Raw genomic sequence first — 21,944 nt, 5'->3', positions numbered from 1 at the left:
TAAATAAAATATAAAAGATAAAAGAAAAAAAAACTAAAATGGTGGAAGAGCTCAGGCAGCTGTAGGGAACAGTGTTCCTCAGAACCCACGCCGTGCTGTAGGAAGGAGAGTCTGAACAGATGGGTCTTGAGCCTGGTCTTGAGCCTGGTCTTGAATGTGTTGAAAGTATCAGAGTATTGGATGGCTGGTGAACGGGTGTTCCACAGCTTGGGTGCAGCAGCAGAAAAGGCTCGGTCGCCAAGTGTGCGTCGCCTGGTACGGGGTATGACGAGGAGGTCAGTGTCGGAGGATCGGAGACCACGTGCAGGGGTGCAGGGGTGTAGGGGTGCAGGGGTGCAGGGGTGGAGTAGGTCAGTTAGGTAGGCAGGAGCCAGGCCATGGAGTGCCTTAAAGGTGAGGAGGAGGACCTTGAAAGAGATTCTGTATTTTGTGGGGAGCCAGTGAAGTTGTTGCAGGGTGGGGGTGATGTGCTGCCAGGGTTTAGTGCGTGTGAGGGTCCTGGCAGCTGAGTTTTGGACATTGTAGCTGATTCAGGGCCTTGCTTAATGTTTCAGCAGAGATATCAGAGAGTGATGAGTGGAGACGGGAGAGGGTTTGGAGATGGAAGGCGGCAGACTTGGTAACTGACCGTATGTGGGGTTCAAAGGAAAGGGTTGGGTCCAGCAAGACTCCCAGGTTCCTTACCTCCGAGGAGAGGTTCCCCCAGGTTCCTTACCTCCGAGGAGAGGCAAATGGAGCAGCCGTCGATGGTGAGGACGAGGTTGCTGATTTTTTGAAGGAGGGTCTTGGGTACCACAACCATGAGTTCCGTTTTATTGCTGTTCAGTTTGAGAGGATTGGTGGTCATCCATTCTTTGATTTCACGGAGGCAGGAGGTGAGGGAGGGGGGAGGAAGGGCGGCAGAGGGTTTGGTGTGAAGGTAGAGCTGTGTGTCATCAGCGTATTTGTGGAAATTGAGGCCGTGTTTCTGAATGATCTGGCCAAGTGGGTGGAAGTAGATGGTGAACAATAGCGGGCCAAGGATGAAGTCCTGGGGGACGCCTTGTTTCACTGGTGCTGGGGCCATCTGGGGTTAGGGCTGGGGCCATCTGGACCCCCCAAGGGACACATACTGCCACCTGTTGGACAGGGGTGTTCTGGTGATGCCAAGGGTTGTCTCAAGTCGATCAAGGAGGATGGCGCGTGAGATGGTGTCAAAAGCCGTGGAAAGGTCAAGGAGAATGAGAATATTCATGTTGGCATCATCAGCAGCCAAGAGGAGATCATTGACCAGAGCTGTTTCAGTGCTGTGCTTGGCCCTGAATCCAGATTGTAGTGGTTCAAACAGTTGGTGGTGTGACATATGGCTCTGGAGTTGAGAGGCTACTGCACGTTCTAGAATCTTGCTGAGAAAGGGGAGGTTGGAGATGGGTCGGAAATTACTGAGGTTGTCTGGGTCCAGGCCCTGCTTGTTTAAGATGGGTGTGACAGCAGCCATTTTCAGTTCAGACAGAGCCAGTTGAGATAGATGAGTTGATGATGTCGACCATGAGGGGGCAGAGGACTGGCAAGGTAGCCTTGACCAGAGAAGTGGGCATGGAGTCCAGGGAGCAGATGGACACCTGGGAACCAGAGACCTGCTTCATGATGGAGTCCATGTCCACTGGGGAGAAGGCAGCGAGGGAGCAGGGAGGTGGGGGTGGAGGAACAGCTGTGTCAGCCGAAGGGGGAGGTGGAGAATGAGTGGGGGGGAGGTGGAGAATGAGTGGAGGGGGAGGTGGAGAATGAGTGGAGGCGGGCTTGAGCTGCTGGTAGATGGCATCGATCTTACTTTGAAAGAAATCGATGAATCTGTTGCAGAGATCAGAGGACGTGGAGTGGAGGGAGTTGTCAGGGAGTCGTCAGGGGGCTGAAGGAGTCTTTTAATGGTGGAGAAGAGAACTTTGGGATTCCCTTGACCTGTGGATATCAGATTTGAGTACTAGTAGGATTTTGCTTGTGTGAGGGCAGATCTGAGGGTTTTAATGTTTTTGAGATTCAAGTGGCAGTGACAGCGCCGTACGTTAGTACTGTTAAACAATGCCAGCACTGCTGGCAAACAGCCAGGTTACGCTGGCTCCCCAGCAAAACAGCCAGGTTAGGCTGGCTCCCCAGCAAAACAGCCAGGTTAGGCTGGCTCCCCAGCAAAACAGCCAGGTTAGGCTGGCTCCACAGCAGGGAACAGAGAGTGGATACACAGCAGACAGACAGGGAACAGAGAGTGGATACACAGCAGACAGACAGGGAACAGAGAGTGGATACACAGCAGACAGACAGGGAACAGAGAGAGGATACACAGCAGACAGACAGGGAACAGAGAGAGGATACACAGCAGACAGACAGGGAACAGAGAGAGGATACACAGCAGACAGACAGGGAACAGAGAGTGGATACACAGCAGACAGACAGGGAACAGAGACACAGTCGTGATGCAGTTCAGGAACGCCGGGTGAGTGAAAGTAGTCGAAGGCGTCCATAACAACAGTAGTCCATAACAACAGTCAATCAATGTTACAACTGTTACCAAGCTGCCGTACTGATCAGGAGCTGACTATATTCACACACTGTTTAAAAATTAAGAAAATAAATACTTAATTTACTTCATAAATAGAACTTGTATGGCCTTTTTTGTACAGTTTATTTCTGTTTCTGTACATAAAATTCAAATCAGCACATTTTGATATAAAAGCTAGTTTGTATTTTCACATTGGAAATTCATCCCCTATCCATATTTAATTTCAATATAGCATGCAACCCTGCTATCTAGCAAGCTACTAAATCTACTGATAGAAAAGCACAATAAATACATGTAATATTATCCTCAAGGGCGATGTAATCAAAGAAATATTATTTTACAGTAAATAATAGAATTACAACTTTTGAATATGTTCTGTAGCACAAATGTACTACACTACAATGACCAGAATGGTTTAAAAATCAATTCATAAAATATCTTTATAAGGCAGATTAATCCCTGATATAAAAGCAATCTACTTATCACAATTTGCAGAATAAATTCAGCCGAGCAAAATAAGCTGTCTATCATAACTGTCATTAAATACAGAATATGTGCAGATTCAGGATCAGTCATGTGACTCATTGGTACCTAAGGATCAGTTCACTACAGGAAGCTGGGGGCGTGGCCAGACGAGACTGCTGCTTCACACCTCCTCACCTGTTAATGTCCAACCAATGGACTGCGTCTATAAATTGAGCCGTTTGATAGGTTAGATTAATCTATTTGTTGGGGGGCATCGCCCCCTGGTCCGTCTCCTGGTCCATCTCCTGGTCCATCTCCTGCGTCCTGCAGCATCTGCTGGTACTGGCTCTTGAAGAACCCAGCCTGGGAGGCAGAGGGAAGTGGAGAGAGGATGATGTCACAGCATGCAACTGTCAATTGGAATATCTGCCTTCCAAAATAATAACAGTTGTAAATGTCACATGTCAACTTTGAAGCAGCTCAATGCAAAGCAGATGTGATCCCAAAGAGACTGACCTGGATGGATACAGGTCTGATACATCTACTGAACACTGTGAATGCTCTTCACTTCAGACAGAATACTGAGCTGCATCATGTGCCCAGGTGTCTCAGAGGTGGTGAGTGTTACCTTGTAGAGCCCAGCGGTGATCAGGGCCAGCAGCAGCAGCCCTCCCACCACTCCTCCGATGATCTCCTTGGTGAAGTCCACCTCAGGGTACACCTCCACCACGGTCTCAATCTGAGGGGCGCAAACACAACCTCAAACACAACCTCAAACAGAACCTCAAACACAACCTCAAACACAACCTTATTTCAAACACAATCTATCTCATCAAACACTGTGGCACGTGTCCCTGAGGGCTACGAGGACATGATAACAGGACAACGACCTTCTGGACCGGCAGGGTGTTTCTGGAGTCAGAGGAGAAGTAGATGTACTGGTCTCTGTTGTAGTCGATACTGGCACTGCTGACCAAGGTGAACTTGGCAGACTGGAGACCAACCTGAGGGAGGGGGAGAGAGGGGGAGAGAGGGAGAGGTGGTGGAGAGAGGGAGAGGTGGTGGAGAGGGAGAGATGTGTTTGTAACGTGTTTGTCCTGCCATTGCCTTGGCGTTCTGCACTCCAACCACACCAACAGTACCTGTTCTAACCAGCCAGAGCTCATGTTGCCAGAGATGTTGAAGAGGTTACGATCATTCTTTCTTGTGAACATGTTGCACCTGAACACACCACACCTGGCCACAGAGCAGTCCTGTGGGAGGAGGAGGAGAGGTGGGAGGGGGAGTTGGTTTTTATATTCTCCAACAGCTGCAAATAAATCAACTTCCTGGAAGCTTAAAGCCATTGTCAGTAATATATTATTCCAGAGTTTTTTCTTTTTTTATAGTCACATGAATATGATTTCTAAATACCTCGATGTGAGTCAAATAATTGTCTTACTTTTCATAGTTACATTTATTATAGTTAAATAGTTACGTTATCACAGTCCCACTGTCATATTATTATAGTAGAGGAAGACAGGAAGTAAGGAGGAGAGGATGTCAGCAGGGCCCTGTAGGTACTGGTACCAGACCACTGGACCACCCCAGGCCATGGTACCAGACCACTGGACCACCCCAGGCCATGGTACCAAACCACTGGACCACCCCAGGCCATGGTACCAGACCACTGGACCACCCCAGGCCATGGTACCAAACCACTGGACCACCCCAGGCCATGGTACCAGACCACTGGACCACCCCAGGCCATGGTACCAGACCACTGGACCACCCCAGGCCATGGTACCAAACCACTGGACCACCCCAGGCCATGGTACCAGACCACTGGACCACCCCAGGCCATGGTACCAAACCACTGGACCACCCCAGGCCATGGTACCAGACCACTGGACCACCCCAGGCCATGGTACTGGTACCACTGGACCACCCCAGGCCATGGTACTGGTACCACTGGACCACCCCAGGCCATCGTACTGGTACCACTGGACCACCCCAGGCCATGTGACTGGTACCAGACCACTGGACCACCCCAGGCCATGGTACTGGTACCAGTCCACTGGACCACCCCAGGCCATGGTACTGGTACCACTGGACCACCCCAGGCCATGTGACTGGTACCAGACCACTGGACCACCCCAGGCCATGGTACTGGTACCACTGGACCACCCCAGGCCATGGTACTGGTACCACTGGACCACCCCAGGCCATGGTACTGGTAATACTGGTCATATTCACCAGTACAGACGTCGTCTTCAGCTTCTCCACAGGTTCTGTCACCTGGGGGTCCTGCAGGGTCGTCTCTCTGTCACACCCTGGAATCTGAAACAGAACTTTACCGTCAGCCAAAGTTCAAAGTGTTCAACAGTTTCTATTTGTCAAGTTTACACAAACATGAAATGTGTTTTCCAAGTTAAAAGCATTTTAAAACAACAGGTTCAGACAATTCGAGAGAGAGAGAGAGAGAGAGAGAGAGAGACAGACAGACAGACAGAGAAAGAGAGAGAGACAAAGAGAGAGAGAGATAGAAAGGGGGTAGACAGTGAGAGAGAGAGAAAGGGAGAGTGAGAGAGAGAGAGAGAGAGAGAGAGTGGGAGACAGAGAGAGAGGGAGACAGGGAGACAGAGGGAGACAGGGAGACAGAGGCAGACAGGGAGAGAGAGGGAGGTAGACAGGGAGACAGAGGGAGACAGGGAGAGAGAGGGAGGTAGACAGGGAGACAGAGGGAGACAGGGAGAGAGAGGGAGGTAGACAGGGAGACAGAGGGAGACAGGGAGAGAGAGGGAGGTAGACAGGGAGACAGAGGGAGAAAGGGAGAGAGAGGGAGGTAGACAGGGAGACAGAGGGAGACAGGGAGAGAGAGGGAGGTAGACAGGGAGACAGAGGGAGACAGGGAGAGAGAACTCATCTCACCTGTAAGTCAGGATCCACCCAGATGGCTTTGTCACCGAGCGCCATGGGAACGTTGATGATCACAGTGAGATTAAAGTCCTTCCTGTAGTTCACCACCTGAGATGGAGGGAGGAGTCTTTATCACACAGACGTCACTGAAATGTCATCCTTACCGCTGAAGATACCTGAACATCATCCTTACCACAAAAGACTGGAACCTGAACATCATCCTTACCACAAAAGACTGGAACCTGAACATCATCCTTACCACAAAAGACTGGAACCTGAACATCATCCTTACCACAAAAGACTGAAACCTGAACATCATCCTTACCACAAAAGACTGGAACCTGAACATCATCCTTACCACAAAAGACTAAAACCTGAACATCATCCTTACCACAAAAGACTGAGTCACAGGCGTCTGCAAATCATTTTTCCCAGCGGTGAAATTAATGTAGTGGGTGGAATCATCTGATCTGGAGCGGCAAAACATGAGAAACATCAAAACACGTGAATATCCTGACTGAGAAGAGACAACGGTGACTATCAGAGATATTATCAATCATAGATATTATCAATCATAGACATTATCAATCATAGACATTATCAATCATAGATATTACCAGTCAGAGATATTATCAATCATGGATTTGTTTCTAAATGGACACGTACTGTAATATAGAAATGGCACAAACCTTGAAATCAACACATAAATGCTGTATTTCACACCGATCTCCTTCACTTTGAAAAGTTCACTGTTTGGAGAGTGTAAAGTGTTCCCACTAAATCAGATGAGAGAGAGACAAGGTTATAGAGCAGAATACACATCATAGCTAGATGTCACTATAACACATCTATAACACATCCATAACACATCTATAACACATCGTAGCCCTATACCCCAGCAGTAGCAGCAATGCTGTACCTGGTGGCGTTGGCAGTGAAGGAGGCCAGGCGGTCCAGTTCAGTGTCCTGGTTGATGCCGTAGGAGATGATGAACAGAGCCTGAGACAGAACACAAGATGCTGCTTCATTACAACTCAGGGGCGTTAATCCAGTGTTATTAATCCAGTGTTATTAATCCAGTGTTATTAATCCAGTGTTATTAATCCAGTGTTGTTAATACAGTGTTATTAATCCAGTGTTATTAATACAGTGTTATTAATCCAGTGTTATTAATCCAGTGTTGTTAATACAGTGTTATTAATACAGTGTTATTAATACAGTGTTATTAATCCAGTGTTGCCCTCTGGTAGTTATTACACGTGTCGTTACCTCAGTACGTGTTGTGGGAGGTGTTATTGATAAGAGACTGTTGGTGTCATACCTTAGCGTTGCTCTTTAGAATGGGCTTGTTGACGGTGCAGTCACTCCTCCCCCGGGACTCCACGTCCTCACTGTCCACAGAGTTGCACTCCACTCGTCCCTGCAGGGCAACAGTGATTGACTCATTTAAGTATTAACACTCTAAAAGCTGTAGTTTGTTTATGTTACTGTGTTGCAAAACAGTTTTCTGGCCTTGAGAATAAAACATGTTCATGTCAGCGATGTGAAACTAGAAATGAACATCAGTCTGGTGAAGAGGCTAACATAGAGGCTGACATTACTGTAACATAGAGGCTGACATAGAGGCTGACATTACTGTAACATAGAGGCTGACATAGAGGCTAACATAGAGGCTGACATAGAGGCTGACATAGAGGCTGACATAGAGGCTAACATAGAGGCTGACATAGAGGCTGACATAGAGGCTAACATAGAGGCTGACATAGAGGCTGACATAGAGGCTGACATAGAGGCTAACATAGAGGCTGACATAGAGGCTGACATAGAGGCTAACATAGAGGCTGACATTACTGTAACATAGAGGCTGACATAGAGGCTGACATTACTGTAACATAGAGGCTAACATTACTGTAACATTGAGGCTGACATTACTGTAACATAGAGGCTGACATAGAGGCTGACATTACTGTAACATAGAGGCTGACATAGAGGCTGACATTACTGTAACATAGAGGCTGACATAGAGGCTAACATAGAGGCTGACATTACTGTAACATAGAGGCTAACATAGAGGCTAACATTACTGTAACATTGAGGCTGACATTACTGTAACATAGAGGCTGACATAGAGGCTAACATAGAGGCTAACATTACTGTAACATTGAGGCTGACATTACTGTAACATTGAGGCTGACATTACTGTAACATTGAGGCTGACATAGAGGCTGACATTACTGTAACATTGAGGCTGACATAGAGGCTGACATAGAGGCTAACATTACTGTAACATAGAGGCTAACATTACTGTAACATAGAGGCTAACATAGAGGCTAACATTACTGTAACATTGAGGCTGACATTACTGTAACATTGAGGCTGACATTACTGTAACATTGAGGCTGACATAGAGGCTGACATAGAGGCTAACATTACTGTAACATAGAGGCTAACATAGAGGCTAACATAGAGGCTAACATTACTGTAACATTGAGGCTGACATTACTGTAACATTGAGGCTGACATTACTGTAACATTGAGGCTGACATTACTGTAACATAGAGGCTAACATAGAGGCTAACATTACTGTAACATTGAGGCTGACATTACTGTAACATAGAGGCTGACATAGAGGCTGACATTACTGTAACATTGAGGCTGACATTACTGTAACATTGAGGCTGACATAGAGGCTGACATTACTGTAACATAGAGGCTGACATAGAGGCTAACATAGAGGCTAACATTACTGTAACATTGAGGCTGACATTACTGTAACATTGAGGCTGACATTACTGTAACATTGAGGCTGACATAGAGGCTGACATAGAGGCTAACATTACTGTAACATAGAGGCTAACATAGAGGCTAACATAGAGGCTAACATTACTGTAACATTGAGGCTGACATTACTGTAACATTGAGGCTGACATTACTGTAACATTGAGGCTGACATTACTGTAACATTGATCTATTTGCAGGTCTGGCGTAACGAGGACTGATCCCATATGAGAACAAATCAACACAGCAATGCTGATGTACCTGTAGTTTTTTTTAAACATTTCAATTGAATGAATTCCTCCCCCTACAGTGTCTGTCTGTTGTGGAGCTTTATGGAGGTGTATGGTGGTGTATGGAGGTGTATGGAGGTGTATGGTGGTGTATGGAGGTGTATGGAGGTGTATGGTGGTGTATGGTGGTGTATGGAGGTGTATGGGGGTATATGGTGGTGTATGGAGGTGTATGGGGGTATATGGTGGTGTATGGAGGTGTATGGTGTATGGAGGTGTATGGAGGTGTATGGAGGTGTATGGAGGTGTATGGTGTATGGAGGTGTATGGAGGTATATGGAGGTGTATGGAGGTATATGGAGGTGTATGGAGCTTTATGGAGGTGTATGGAGGTGTATGGAGGTGTATGGAGGTGTATGGTGGTGTATGGTGGTGTATGGTGGTGTATGGAGGTGTATGGAGGTGTATGGAGGTGTATGGAGGTGTATGGAGGTGGATGGTGGTGTATGGGGGTGTATGGTGGTGTATAGGGGTATATGGAGGTGTATGGAGGTGTATGGAGGTGTATGGAGGTGGATGGTGGTGTATGGTGGTGTATGGAGGTGTATGGAGGTGTATGGAGGTGTATGGTGGTGTATGGAGGTGTATGGAGGTGTATAGGGGTATATGGAGGTGTATGGTGGTGTATGGTGGTGTATGGAGGTGTATGGAGGTGTATAGGGGTATATGGAGGTGTATGGTGGTGTATGGTGGTGTATGGAGGTGTATGGTGGTGTATGGTGGTGTATGGAGGTTTATGGAGGTGTATGGTGGTGTATGGGGGTGTATGGAGGTGTATGGAGGTGTATGGGGGTGTATGGAGGTGTATGGGGGTGTATGGGGGTGTATGGTGGTGTATGGAGGTGTATGGAGGTGTATGGAGGTGTATGGAGGTGTATGGGGGTATATGGAGGTGTATGGAGGTGTATGGAGGTGTATGGAGGTATATGGAGGTGTATGGAGGTGTATGGTGGTGTATGGAGGTGTATGGAGGTGTATGGAGGTATATGGAGGTGTATGGAGGTGTATGGAGGTATATGGAGGTGTATGGAGGTATATGGAGGTGTATGGAGGTGTATGGAGGTATATGGAGGTGTATGGTGGTGTATGGAGGTGTATGGAGGTATATGGAGGTGTATGGTGGTGTATGGAGGTGTATGGAGGTGTATGGGGGTATATGGAGGTGTATGGAGGTATATGGAGGTGTATGGAGGTGTATGGTGGTGTATGGAGGTGTATGGAGGTGTATGGAGGTATATGGAGGTATATGGAGGTGTATAGGGGTGTATGGAGGTGTATGGAGGTGTATGGTGGTGTATGGAGGTGTATGGAGGTGTATGGAGGTATATGGAGGTGTATGGAGGTGTATGGAGGTGTATGGAGGTATATGGAGGTGTATGGTGGTGTATGGAGGTGTATGGAGGTGTATGGAGGTGTATGGAGGTGTATGGAGGTGTATGGAGGTGTATGGGGGTATATGGAGGTGTACCTGCAGTATGCTCAGCCTTCTGAAGGACAGCCCGGCGGGGTACGTCAGAATGATGCGGCTGTTGTAGGAGTTCTCCTCTCTGCTCTCCACTGACACAGTCAGATTCAACACATCATCGATGCCGACCCTCACCTCCGACGATCTGACAGGGAAGAGATGGATCGAGGTGGAGGGGAAGAGAGAGAGAGAGGAAGAGAGAGGAAGAGAGAGGAAGAGAGAGAGAGAGGAAGAGAGAGGAAGAGAGAGGAAGAGGGGCAGATAAAAGGGAGAGAGAGAGATAGAGCGGTGATGTCTTCTTCGCAATTACTGTGATAAATGTTTTGAAATGTTGCTTTGATCTTACCCAGTGAAATTGAAATCCACTTTGAGGTTGTCAGTGCATGTTTTATCAGCCCCACAGTTGATCTCAAAGTCTAACTGTGGGACAAGGACAGACGTTAACACTGAACTCAGCGGGGGGAGGAGTCCTGTCTACATGGCAGACAGCAACATAAACTCCACCACAAAAACACTTTTCACACCAATTTCAACGCAAGCCGTTATGGTTAAACATTAAACGGGAAGTTTACCCAAAATCCATTTTCATGTGTATTTTTGGTCAAACCATAAACCATAAACCATCTCAAACTATCATCCTAACTAACTAACTAACTAACCCTAACCATAAACCATCTCAAACTATCATCCTAACTAACTAACTAACCCAAACCATAAACCATCTCAAACTATCATCCTAACTAACTAACTAACCCAAACCATAAACCATAAACCATCTCAAACTATCATCCTAACTAACTAACTAACCCTAACCCAAACCATAAACCATAAACCATCTCAAACTATCATCATTGTGAGTGCAGCTGCATTACCGCTGTATGAATGTAAGGTCTGTGTTTACCTCCTAAAAAAGTGTCATACTGCATTAAAACACGAGTGTTTTTGAACTCTGACCCTGCTCTACTCTGACCTGCTCTACTCTGACCTGCTCTAATCTGACCTGCTCTACTCTGACCTGCTGACCTGCTCTACTCTGACCTGCTCTACTCTGACCTGCTCTACTCTGACCTGCTGACCTGCTCTACTCTGACCTGCTGACCTGCTCTACTCTGACCTGCTCTACTCTGACCTGCTCTACTCTGACCTGCTCTACTCTGACCTGCTCTACTACACCAGTGATTCCCAGAGAGCAGCACATGCTAGCTCTAGCACTGCTCAACAGAAGGACCTCGTGTGGGTCTATATGTGTCTATACATAATAAAAACAACAAATCCATTGGATTACAGGGTAAAATCCTCCTTTAAACCAGCTGTGCATCAGGAGGACCAGGATCTAAACTGAGATGAAGAAGGCTGAGAGGAGACCTACAGGGTGGTAGGATGTGGTCTGGGCCTGTGGGGCCAGACTGGGCCGGAGTTTACTCTGAGGAGACGGGATCCCTTCAAACGTGAACTTCAGTTCGTTCTTCAGTGAGGTGAGGACGTCCTCTGGGCAAGCCTAAGGACAGAGAGCGACACAACACACATATTTCATCACTTAAGCGTATAGATGGTTTGTTGTGATTATCATAACCATAGGACTTTAACACAACACACTACAACACTACAACACACAACTACACTACTGCAACACAACACACTACAACAAGCAACACACCACAACAAGAAACACACTACTACACACAAAACACTACTACACACAACACACTACAACACACAATAACACATATGAGGCCCCTGGTGAAGACATCCTTGGACCCCCTGCAGTTTTCCTACCAGGCAGACATTGGTGTGGATGATGCCATCATCTACCTGCTACACAGAGCTCACTCCCATTTAGAGAAGGCTGGCAGCACGGTGAGGGTCATGTTCTTTGACTTCTCCAGTGCATTTAACACCTACAGCCCTGACTACCTGTAGATAAGCTGCTGAGGATGCAGGTAGACTCCCCCATTGTTTCCTAGATTACGAACCACCTGGCCAACAGGCCACAGTTTGTATGGCTGCAGCACTGGCGCCCCCCAGGGGGCAGTTCTGGCTCCCGTCCTCTTCACGTGCCTCGGACTTCAGGCACAACACAGATACTTGCCACCTGCAGAAGTTCTCGGACGATTGTGCTATTGTGAGATGTATCAGTGGAGGCCAGGAGACAGGAGTACCAGTCAGTGGTGGCCAGCGCAGTGCTGTACGTGGTGGTATACTGGGGGGCAGCATCCACTGGAATTATCTGTACTGTCAACCTGTCATTGCCATTGTATATTGCCATTCCATTGCGTACATTGCTGTTTATACTATTTATACTGCTTATACTGTTTATACTACTTATACTGCTTATACTGTTCATACTGTTCATACTGTTTATATTTTTTTGTACTTCTATTTTATTTTATTTTATTCTATTTTAAAACTTATTGTTGCACTACTCTGTGGCACTGTCACTTTTGCATTTCACTGTATACTTGTATGCACGTGACAAATAAAGAATCTTGAATCAAGGAAGGCGCTATAGGAGATCTTTTCTGCCTGCCGCAATAAGACCGTCCCACTCCTCCTCCGGCTGCTCCATCAGGGTGATCAGAGTCAGGCTGCGGGATGTTAAATCACACTGGACTGTTCTTACTGGATAGAATGTTTCAGATGTTTTTTTTATTTTATTATTCTATTGTCACTTTATTTTGTTGTTGTTGTTTGTGATTTCTCCTCAGGGATCAATAAAGTACCTATCTATCTATCTATCTATCTATCTATCTATCTATCTATCTATCTATCTATCTATCTATCTATCTATCTATCTATCTATCTATCTATCTATCTATGTATCTACCTATCTATCTATCTATCTATCTATCTATCTATCTATCTCTCTATCTATCTATCTATCTATCTATCTATCTCTCTATCTATCTATCTATCTATCTATCTATCTATCTATCTATCTATCTATCTCTCTATCTACCTATCTATCTATCTCTCTATCTATCTATCTATCTATCTATCTATCTATCTCTCTATCTATCTATCTATCTATCTATCTATCTATCTATCTATCTATCTCTCTATCTATCTATCTCTCTATCTATCTATCTATCTATCTATCTATCTATCTCTCTATCTATCTATCTCTCTATCTACACCACAACACACAACAGTACACAACACATAACACACAACAACACAACACACTACTACACACAACCTGTGTATAGGATGAACTAAAGGCCTCAAGGGGAGACATCCTCTGATAGATAGATAGAAACTTTATTTTGTTGTCGTTCATTACTGTAAGTTACTGTGGTACCAGTGAACAACATTGTATTAACATGTCCTGGAGGGGCAGCTGTCAGACATACCTCAATGAAGAAGGGATGAGGCATGCAGGACCCCGTCCGTGCTAAAGTGATAGCCTTCTTTTCTTCACGATCTTTGGGTCTGAAGAAAGCTCTGAAGTTTGGGGCTTGGCGCTCAAAATCCAGCTTTAACGTATAATTGATGTTTACTTGAGCTGAAACATAATAGATCCAACAGATGGGGTTGAATATTAAGACCAGGGGAGGCTGGTGAAGGTAGAAATCGGAGGATGGGCTCATTGTAATGCATGGATTGGTTCATAGGCGTATCAAACATGTGTGATGGTTGATATCATTCGTCATTTGAAGGGAGTCAGGGGTCACCTGTGTTGTCTGGTGTGTTACTGGTCATGGTGAAACAGACCGTAGCCGTGTTATTCAGAGGCGTGGCACAGTTGGTGCTGTCGCTGGGGATCCTGGTGGGGCTGTAGGTCACCTGAGCCTCCACCATTACGATGGGTCTGGACCTGGAACACCAACGCATTGATGAAGAGAGTAGATCAGTAAAGGCTGCTTATCAGAGCCTACTTTAGAGTCTACCTTAGAGCCTTAAAGCCTACCTTAGAGCCTACCTTAGAGCCTACCTTAGAGTCTACCTTAGAGCCTACCTTAGAGTCTACCTTAGAGTCTACCTTAGAGCCTTAAAGCCTACCTTAGAGCCTACCTTAGAGCCTACCTTAGAGCCTACCTTAGAGCCTACCTTAGAGTCTACCTTAGAGCCTACCTTAGAGCCTACCTTAGAGCCTACCTTAGAGTCTACCTTAGAGCCTACCTTAGAGTCTACCTTAGAGTCTACCTTAGAGCCTACCTTAGAGTCTACCTTAGAGTCTACCTTAGAGCCTACCTTAGAGTCTACCTTAGAGCCTTAAAGCCTACCTTAGAGCCTACCTCAGAGTCTACCTTAGAGTCTACCTTAGAGCCTACCTTAGAGCCTACCTTAGAGCCTACCTTAGAGTCTACCTTAGAGCCTACCTTAGAGCCTACCTTAGAGCCTACCTTAGAGCCTTAGAGCCTACCTTAGAGCCTACCTTAGAGCCTTAGAGCCTACCTTAGAGCCTACCTTAGAGCCTTAGAGCCTACCTTAGAGCCTACCTTAGAGTCTACCTTAGAGTCTACCTTAGAGCCTACCTTAGAGTCTACCTTAGAGCCTACCTTAGAGCCTACCTTAGAGCCTACCTTAGAGCCTACCTTAGAGCCTTAGAGCCTACCTTAGAGCCTACCTTAGAGTCTACCTTAGAGCCTTAGAGCCTACCTTAGAGTCTACCTTAGAGCCTACCTTAGAGCCTACCTTAGAGTCTACCTTAGAGCCTACCTTAGAGCCTACCTTAGAGCCTTAGAGCCTACCTTAAAGCCTACCTTAGAGCCTTAGAGCCTACCTTAGAGCCTTAGAGTCTACCTTAGAGCCTACCTTAGAGTCTACCTTAGAGCCTTAGAGTCTACCTTAGAGCCTTAGAGCCTACCTTAGAGTCTACCTTAGAGCCTTAGAGCCTACCTTAGAGTCTACCTTAGAGCCTTAGAGCCTACCTTAGAGCCTACCTTAGAGCCTACCTTAGAGTCTACCTTAGAGCCTTAGAGCCTACCTTAGAGCCTTAGAGCCTACCTTAGAGCCTACCTTAGAGTCTACCTTAGAGCCTACCTTAGAGCCTTAGAGCCTACCTTAGAGTCTACCTTAGAGCCTTAGAGCTTACCTTAGAGCCTACCTTAGAGTCTACCTTAGAGCCTTAGAGCCTACCTTAGAGCCTACCTTAGAGCCTTAGAGCCTACCTTAGAGTCTACCTTAGAGCCTACCTTAGAGCCTACCTTAGAGTCTACCTTAGAGCCTACCTTAGAGCCTACCTTAGAGTCTACCTTAGAGCCTACCTTAGAGCCTACCTTAGAGTCTACCTTAGAGCCTTAGAGCCTACCTTAGAGCCTACCTTAGAGTCTACCTTAGAGCCTACCTTAGAGCCTACCTTAGAGTCTACCTTAGAGCCTACCTTAGAGTCTACCTTAGAGCCTTAGAGCCTACCTTAGAGCCTTAGAGCCTACCTTAAAGCCTACCTTAGAGCCTACCTTAGAGCCTTAAAGCCTACCTTAGAGCCTTAGAGCCTACCTTAGAGCCTACATTAGAGCCTACCTTAGGGCCTTAAAGCCTACCTTAGAGCCTTAGAATCTACCTTAGAGCCTTAAAGCCTACCTTAGAGCCTTAGAGCCTACCTTAGGGCCTTAGAGCCTACCTTAGGGCCTTAGAATCTACCTTAGAGCCTTAAAGCCTACCTTAGAGCCTTAGAGCCTACCTTAGAGCCTACATTAGAGCCTACCTTAGGGCCTTAAAGCCTACCTTAGAGCCTTAGAATCTACCTTAGAGCCTTAAAGCCTACCTTAGAGCCTTAGAGCCTACCTTAGGGCCTTAGAGCCTACCTTAGGGCCTTAGAGCCTACCTTAGAGTCTACCTTAGAGCCTACCTTAGAGCCTTAAAGCCTACCTTAGAGTCTACCTTAAAGCCTACCTTAGAGCCTTAGAGCCTACCTTAGAGCCTTAGAGCCTACCTTAGAGCCTACCTTAGAGTCTACCTTAGAGCCTACCTTAGGGCCTACCTTAGAGCCTTAGAGCCTACCTTAGAGCCTTAGAGCCTACCTTAGAGCCTTAGAGCCTACCTTAGAGCCTACCTTAGAGTCTACCTTAGAGCCTACCTTAGAGTCTACCTTAGAGTCTACCTTAGAGCCTACCTTAGAGCCTACCTTAGAGCCTACCTTAGAGTCTACCTTAGAGCCTACCTTAGAGCCTACCTTAGAGCCTACCTTAGGGCCTTAGAGCCTACCTTAGAGCCTACCTTAGAGTCTACCTTAGAGCCTTAGAGCCTACCTTAGAGCCTACCTTAGAGCCTACCTTAGAGCCTTAGAGCCTACCTTAGGGCCTTAGAGCCTACCTTAGAGCCTACCTTAGAGTCTACCTTAGAGCCTTAGAGCCTACCTTAGAGTCTACCTTAGAGCCTACCTTAGAGCCTACCTTAGGGCCTTAGAGCCTACCTTAGAGCCTACCTTAGAGTCTACCTTAGAGCCTTAGAGTCTACCTTAGAGTCTACCTTAGAGCCTTAGAGCCTACCTTAGAGCCTACCTTAGAGCCTTAGAGCCTACCTCAGAGCCTACCTTAGAGCCTACCTTAGAGCCTACCTTAGAGCCTCAGAGTCTACCCAGTAGAGCCCTAATCCTAACCCAGTAGAGCCTACCTTAGCAGGATGACAGCTCCCTTCGAGCCCACAGCCAAGTCGGGGAGGCCGTCTCTGCTCATGTCCAGAGATGACTGACTGATGGACAAACCAAAGAACCTCAGGCCCGTCTGGACCTCTGAGCCTGAAACTCGCTGCCAGGAAGAGAGGGAAGAGAGGGAAGAGAGGGAAGAGAGGGAAAACAAGAATACTACAGTACAGTACAGTACAGTGGGAGGAGACATGTTTAGTTTGAATGACTGTATGTTTTCAGTCGTCTCTCTAGTGCCGCTGAACTGACACAAGCATGACCAACACCACAACCTCTCTCTCTCTCTCCTCCCTCTCTCCATCCCCTCCCTCCCTCTCTCCATCCCCTCCCTCCCTCCCTCCATCTCTCCATCCCCTCCCTCCATCTCTCCATCCCCTCCCTCCATCTCTCCATCCCTCCATCCCCTCCCTCCATCTCTCCATCCCCTCCCTCCCTCTCTCCATCCCCTCCCTCCATCTCTCCATCTCTCCATCTCTCCATCCCCTCCATCTCTCTATCCCCTCCTTTCTCCAACACACACACACACACACCTGAGTGTAGGCTGGGTTGACTCCTCCTCTCGTCCCATGGAAGATGTAGATGCTTCCTTGCCCGTCGTCCTCCAGTGGCGCCCCCACTGCCAGGTCCTTGAACCCGTCTCTGTTGAGGTCTGACAACGGGGCCAGGGACGCCCCAAACCGGCCCTTCTCATCTGGAGCTCCCATCAGGACCAACCCTAAACCTCTGCAGTCAACCCCAGTCTGGAGGACAAGCACAAGCCCAATGAGGGTCAAAGGTTGAATCACGTCTGAGAGAGGACAGATGTAGACCACCTACCCCGTCTGAGAGAGGACAGGTGTAGACCACCTACCCTGTCTGAGAGAGGACAGGTGTAGACCACCTACCGTGTCTGAGAGAGGACAGGTGTAGACCACCTACCCTGTCTGAGAGAGGACAGGTGTAGACCACCTACCCCGTCTGAGAGAGGACAGATGTAGACCCGGCCAACGCTGTCTTTCTCCAGGAACATGGGAGCAGATATGAGGACCAGGTCTGAAAATGCGTCTCCATCAACATCCATCACACACATCTCTGCCCCAAAATATATCCCAATCTGAGAGGGAGAGAGAGAGAGAGAGAGAGAGAGAGAGAGAGGGAGAGAGAGAGAGAGAGAGAGGGAGAGAGAGGGAGGGAGAGAGAGAGAGACAGAGAGAGAGGGAGAGAGAGAGAGAGAGAGAGAGAGAGTGAAAGACAGAGACAGAGTGAGAGAGAGAGAGAAAGAGAGAGAGAGAGAGAGAGAGAGAGAGAGAGAGAGAGTGAAAGACAGAGACAGAGTGAGAGAGAGAGAGAAAGAGAGAGAGAGAGAGAGAGAGAATACTGGTGATGAGAAAATAACTTAATTCCAATCATGACAAAGCTGAAGATGGAAGGTTTCATTTGCCAAACAGGGACTGGACAGTTAAACAAAACTAACTTTCAGATGTACAATTAAGTGGTTTCCAATCAACATGAATTCAATATCTTTAGTGTCCCAATTTAGGATATTTGTTGTGCAGACGGGATGAAGAACAACAAATAGGACAACAACAAAACATCCAACAACAACAACAACAACATCCATACATTATACACACTAAAACACATGAGAGCCCTGAGATCGGGATCGTTATGTACAAACCTGTCCTGAACTGGGGATAATCTGCTCAGCGCCAGGGGTTCTGGTGGAGAACACCGTCACTTGCCCTGTGTGTTGATATCTTGGGGCACCTAACAACGTGTAGCGGTGACGCATTGTCATAGCAACCGCCATAGAGTAACCTGAGACGAGAAAATACCAATCAATCAATCAATCAATCAATCAATCAATCAATCAATCAATGAGCCTTTCGCTATGAAGCACATTGTAAACACAACTGCACGGTACAGAAAAAGAAATGAAAACAGGGAGATGAGAAACACAAGGAGGTTTTGGGGTCAGTGCTGATCAGCGTGATGATGTCATGTATTGTAATGAGAATGTTCTGACCTGAGTAGCTGTCTGGTTCCATGTTGTTGTGGCGGTGTAAGATGGGGGCGAGGGAGGGCCTCTGGTACTCCTGGTACGCCCCCCGCCACGTGTAGGCGCCCACCGCACCCACCTGGAACGCACGCTGGCATCACAAGACAACAGGGGTGAGGGTGTGTAGAGGTGTGTACAGGTGTGTAGGGTGTGTAGGGGTGTGTAGGGTGTGTAGGGGTGTGTAGGGGTGTGTAGGGTGTGTAGGGGTGTGTAGGGTGTGTAGGGTGTGTAGGGTGTGTGTAGGGGTGTGTAGGGTGTGTGTAGGGGTGTGTAGGGTGTGTAGGGATGTGTGTAGGTGTGTGTAGGGTGTGTAGGGTGTGTAGGGGTGTGTAGAGGTGTGTAGGATGTGTAGGGTGTGTAGGGGTGTGTGTAGGGGTGTGTAGGGTGTGTAGAGGTGTGTAGGGTGTGTAGGGTGTGTAGGGTGTGTGTAGGGGTGTGTAGGGTGTGTAGGGGTGTGTAGGGGTGTGTAGGGGTGTGTAGGGTGTGTAGGGCACTTTATAAATAAAGTTTATTATTATTATTATTATTATTATGAATGACTAGTGTCCTTCCTCCCTGCTCTCATAAAATAACATTACTGTATTACAATTTGTGCGTTTGTCATTGTGACGTGACATTCTCAAAGGAACATACAACGGTGTCTTCAGCACACGTGTGTGTATGTTCAGTCTCACAGGAAGAAGATGATACCTGAAGCCGAGGGTCGTAGACGGCGCTGAAGCCCTCCTGGGCCATCTCCATCTTCAACGCCTCCCCGCCCGTCTGAGACCCTGGAGGGACAAGATGAAGACAAGACACTGGTCAGCCTGGGGACAGAGAGGTGACACTGGTCAGCCTGGCAGGCAGCAGCCTGGGGACAGAGAGGTGACACTGGTCAGCCTGGCAGGCAGCAGCCTGTGGAGAGGGAGGTGACACTGGTCAGCCTGGGGACAGAGAGGTGACACTGGTCAGCCTGGGGACAGAGAGGTGACACTGGTCAGCCTGGCAGGCAGCAGCCTGGGGACAGAGAGGTGACACTGGTCAGCCTGGCAGGCAGCAGCCTGTGGAGAGGGAGGTGACACTGGTCAGCCTGGGGACAGAGAGGTGACACTGGTCAGCCTGGGGACAGAGAGGTGACACTGGTCAGCCTGGCAGGCAGCAGCCTGGGGACAGAGAGGTGACACTGGTCAGCCTGGCAGGCAGCAGCCTGTGGAGAGGGAGGTGCTGACCTATGATGTACACTTAGGACAACCAGTCTCTGTATGTTACGTGTCTAACGGCACAAACACTGGCGCTGGCGGGGCAGGGAGCTGATGGGGCAGGGAGCTGACGGGGCAGGGAGCTGACGGGGCAGGGAGTTGATGGGGCAGGGAGCTGACGGGGCAGGGAGCTGACAGGGCAGGGAGCTGACGGGGCAGGGAGCTGACGGGGCAGGGAGCTGGCGGGGCAGGGAGCTGGCGGGGCAGGGGACTGGCGGGGCAGGGAGCTGGCGGTGGTGCTAGAGGGTGTGTCTGCTATTTTCACGGCCAGAGTCTGATGGCGTTTGACCTGAACACGCCTCTATTAGGGCTACCTTCATCAAGGAAGGTGACACCAAGAGACTGAACAAGCTTCTTAGGAAAGCTGCTTCTGTCCTCGGTGTCACCCTGGACACTGTGGAGGAGGTGGCCAATAGGAGGATGAGGACCAAACTCCTGGCCATCATGGACAATCCCTCCCGTCCCCTACATGACACTGTGGCAGAGCAGAGAAGCTTCTTTAGCAACAGATTATTACAACCACGTTGCACTAAGGAGCGCTATAGGAGATCTTTTCTGCCTGCCGCAATAAGACCGTCCCACTCCTCCTCCGGCTGCTCCATCAGGGAGATCAGAGTCAGGCTGGGGGATGTTAAATCACACTGGACTGTTCTTACTGTATAGAATGTTTCAGATGTCTATTTTATTTAATTTTTATTTTATTATTCTATTGTCACTTTATTTTGTTGTTGTTGTTTGTGATGTGAGTTGCTGTAACGCCCTAATTTCCCCTCAGGGATCAATAAAGTACCTATCTATCTATCTATCTATCTATCTATCTATCTATCTATCTATCTATCTATCTACTCTGCCCAGGTGAGTGCAGGTGAGAAAGGGCTGTTGAATCAAGCCCTAATAGTCGGTCGTACCAATAAGCACAGTGAGAACTGGACAGATTCACATCAGAGGATCCTACATTGTCCTGCATCAAAACCTTGGTGATGGTGAATGTGGTGTTGAGGGGCCCATCAGGCAGATGGAGGCTACCATCATACCTTCAATAGGGAAAATGCTGTTCTGTAATGTATCCCTGATTTTCTCAAGTGCTGCGAAGTTATCCACTCGAAACACATGACCACTCGTTGGAAGGGAGGCGATGGTGTTCAACTCATTGATGGCACTGGGATTGGTGAAGGACCTGCCCACCTGGTGAGAATACACAGACACACAGACACACAGACACACAGACACACCCTGAATCATGATATGAACATGTTGCATATTGTATTGAACAGAACACACTAGCTAACATCTTACCCCGATTGCGAATCTTATAATCTGCTTGGCATCAGCTTGTCTGGCTGCGTTCCCCAGCTCACTACTGTCATGTGACTCTCCGTCGGTGATGACGATCAGCACCTTCTTAGCTTTTATTCTGGATCCGAAATTTGGTGAGAAGACTTCCTGACTGGGAGGGAACGGGTTAGGAACGGGTTAGGAACGGGTTAGGAACGGGTTAGGAACGTCTGTTAAACACTCAGCTTGAGTACATACCATTGGCTGTTGTTTTATCCAGTACTGTGAGAGCATTAATTATTTGTATATATGGTCCCAGTGGGAATCAAACTCACAACCTTAGCATTGCTAATACCATGACCTTTCTAGAAGAGACAG

At 47.7% G+C, this 21,944-nt stretch overlaps 1 protein-coding gene across 1 annotated transcript in view; it reads right to left on the bottom strand.

Annotated features, from left to right (window-relative positions):
- Positions 1-2,643: 2,643 nt before the first annotated feature.
- The window catches only part of LOC310817381 (integrin alpha-X-like), a 28,662-nt gene continuing 9,361 nt past the window's right edge, over positions 2,644-21,944 (bottom strand). The window contains exons 8-30 of the mRNA XM_083687943.1: positions 21,588-21,738; positions 21,326-21,476; positions 19,744-19,823; positions 19,021-19,144; positions 18,673-18,812; positions 17,968-18,108; positions 17,546-17,755; positions 16,985-17,118; positions 14,101-14,243; positions 13,780-13,931; positions 11,799-11,927; positions 10,776-10,849; positions 10,433-10,574; positions 7,218-7,316; positions 6,816-6,895; positions 6,586-6,672; positions 6,288-6,366; positions 5,909-6,004; positions 5,234-5,317; positions 4,141-4,251; positions 3,889-4,002; positions 3,627-3,737; positions 2,644-3,361 (exon numbers count right to left, since the gene is read on the bottom strand). Coding sequence (XP_083544069.1) covers positions 3,251-3,361; positions 3,627-3,737; positions 3,889-4,002; positions 4,141-4,251; positions 5,234-5,317; positions 5,909-6,004; positions 6,288-6,366; positions 6,586-6,672; positions 6,816-6,895; positions 7,218-7,316; positions 10,433-10,574; positions 10,776-10,849; positions 11,799-11,927; positions 13,780-13,931; positions 14,101-14,243; positions 16,985-17,118; positions 17,546-17,755; positions 17,968-18,108; positions 18,673-18,812; positions 19,021-19,144; positions 19,744-19,823; positions 21,326-21,476; positions 21,588-21,738 — 2,743 coding nt within the window. The 3' untranslated portion in view covers positions 2,644-3,250. The remainder of the gene's footprint in view (positions 3,362-3,626; positions 3,738-3,888; positions 4,003-4,140; positions 4,252-5,233; positions 5,318-5,908; positions 6,005-6,287; positions 6,367-6,585; positions 6,673-6,815; positions 6,896-7,217; positions 7,317-10,432; positions 10,575-10,775; positions 10,850-11,798; positions 11,928-13,779; positions 13,932-14,100; positions 14,244-16,984; positions 17,119-17,545; positions 17,756-17,967; positions 18,109-18,672; positions 18,813-19,020; positions 19,145-19,743; positions 19,824-21,325; positions 21,477-21,587; positions 21,739-21,944) is intronic.

Source organism: Argentina silus (assembly GCF_951799395.1).
Source record: "Argentina silus genome assembly, chromosome: 16".
Classification (NCBI taxonomy): Eukaryota; Metazoa; Chordata; class Actinopteri; order Argentiniformes; family Argentinidae; genus Argentina; species Argentina silus.
Note: the sequence above shows the minus strand (reverse complement) of the source record. Positions and strands in the feature narration are given on the sequence as shown.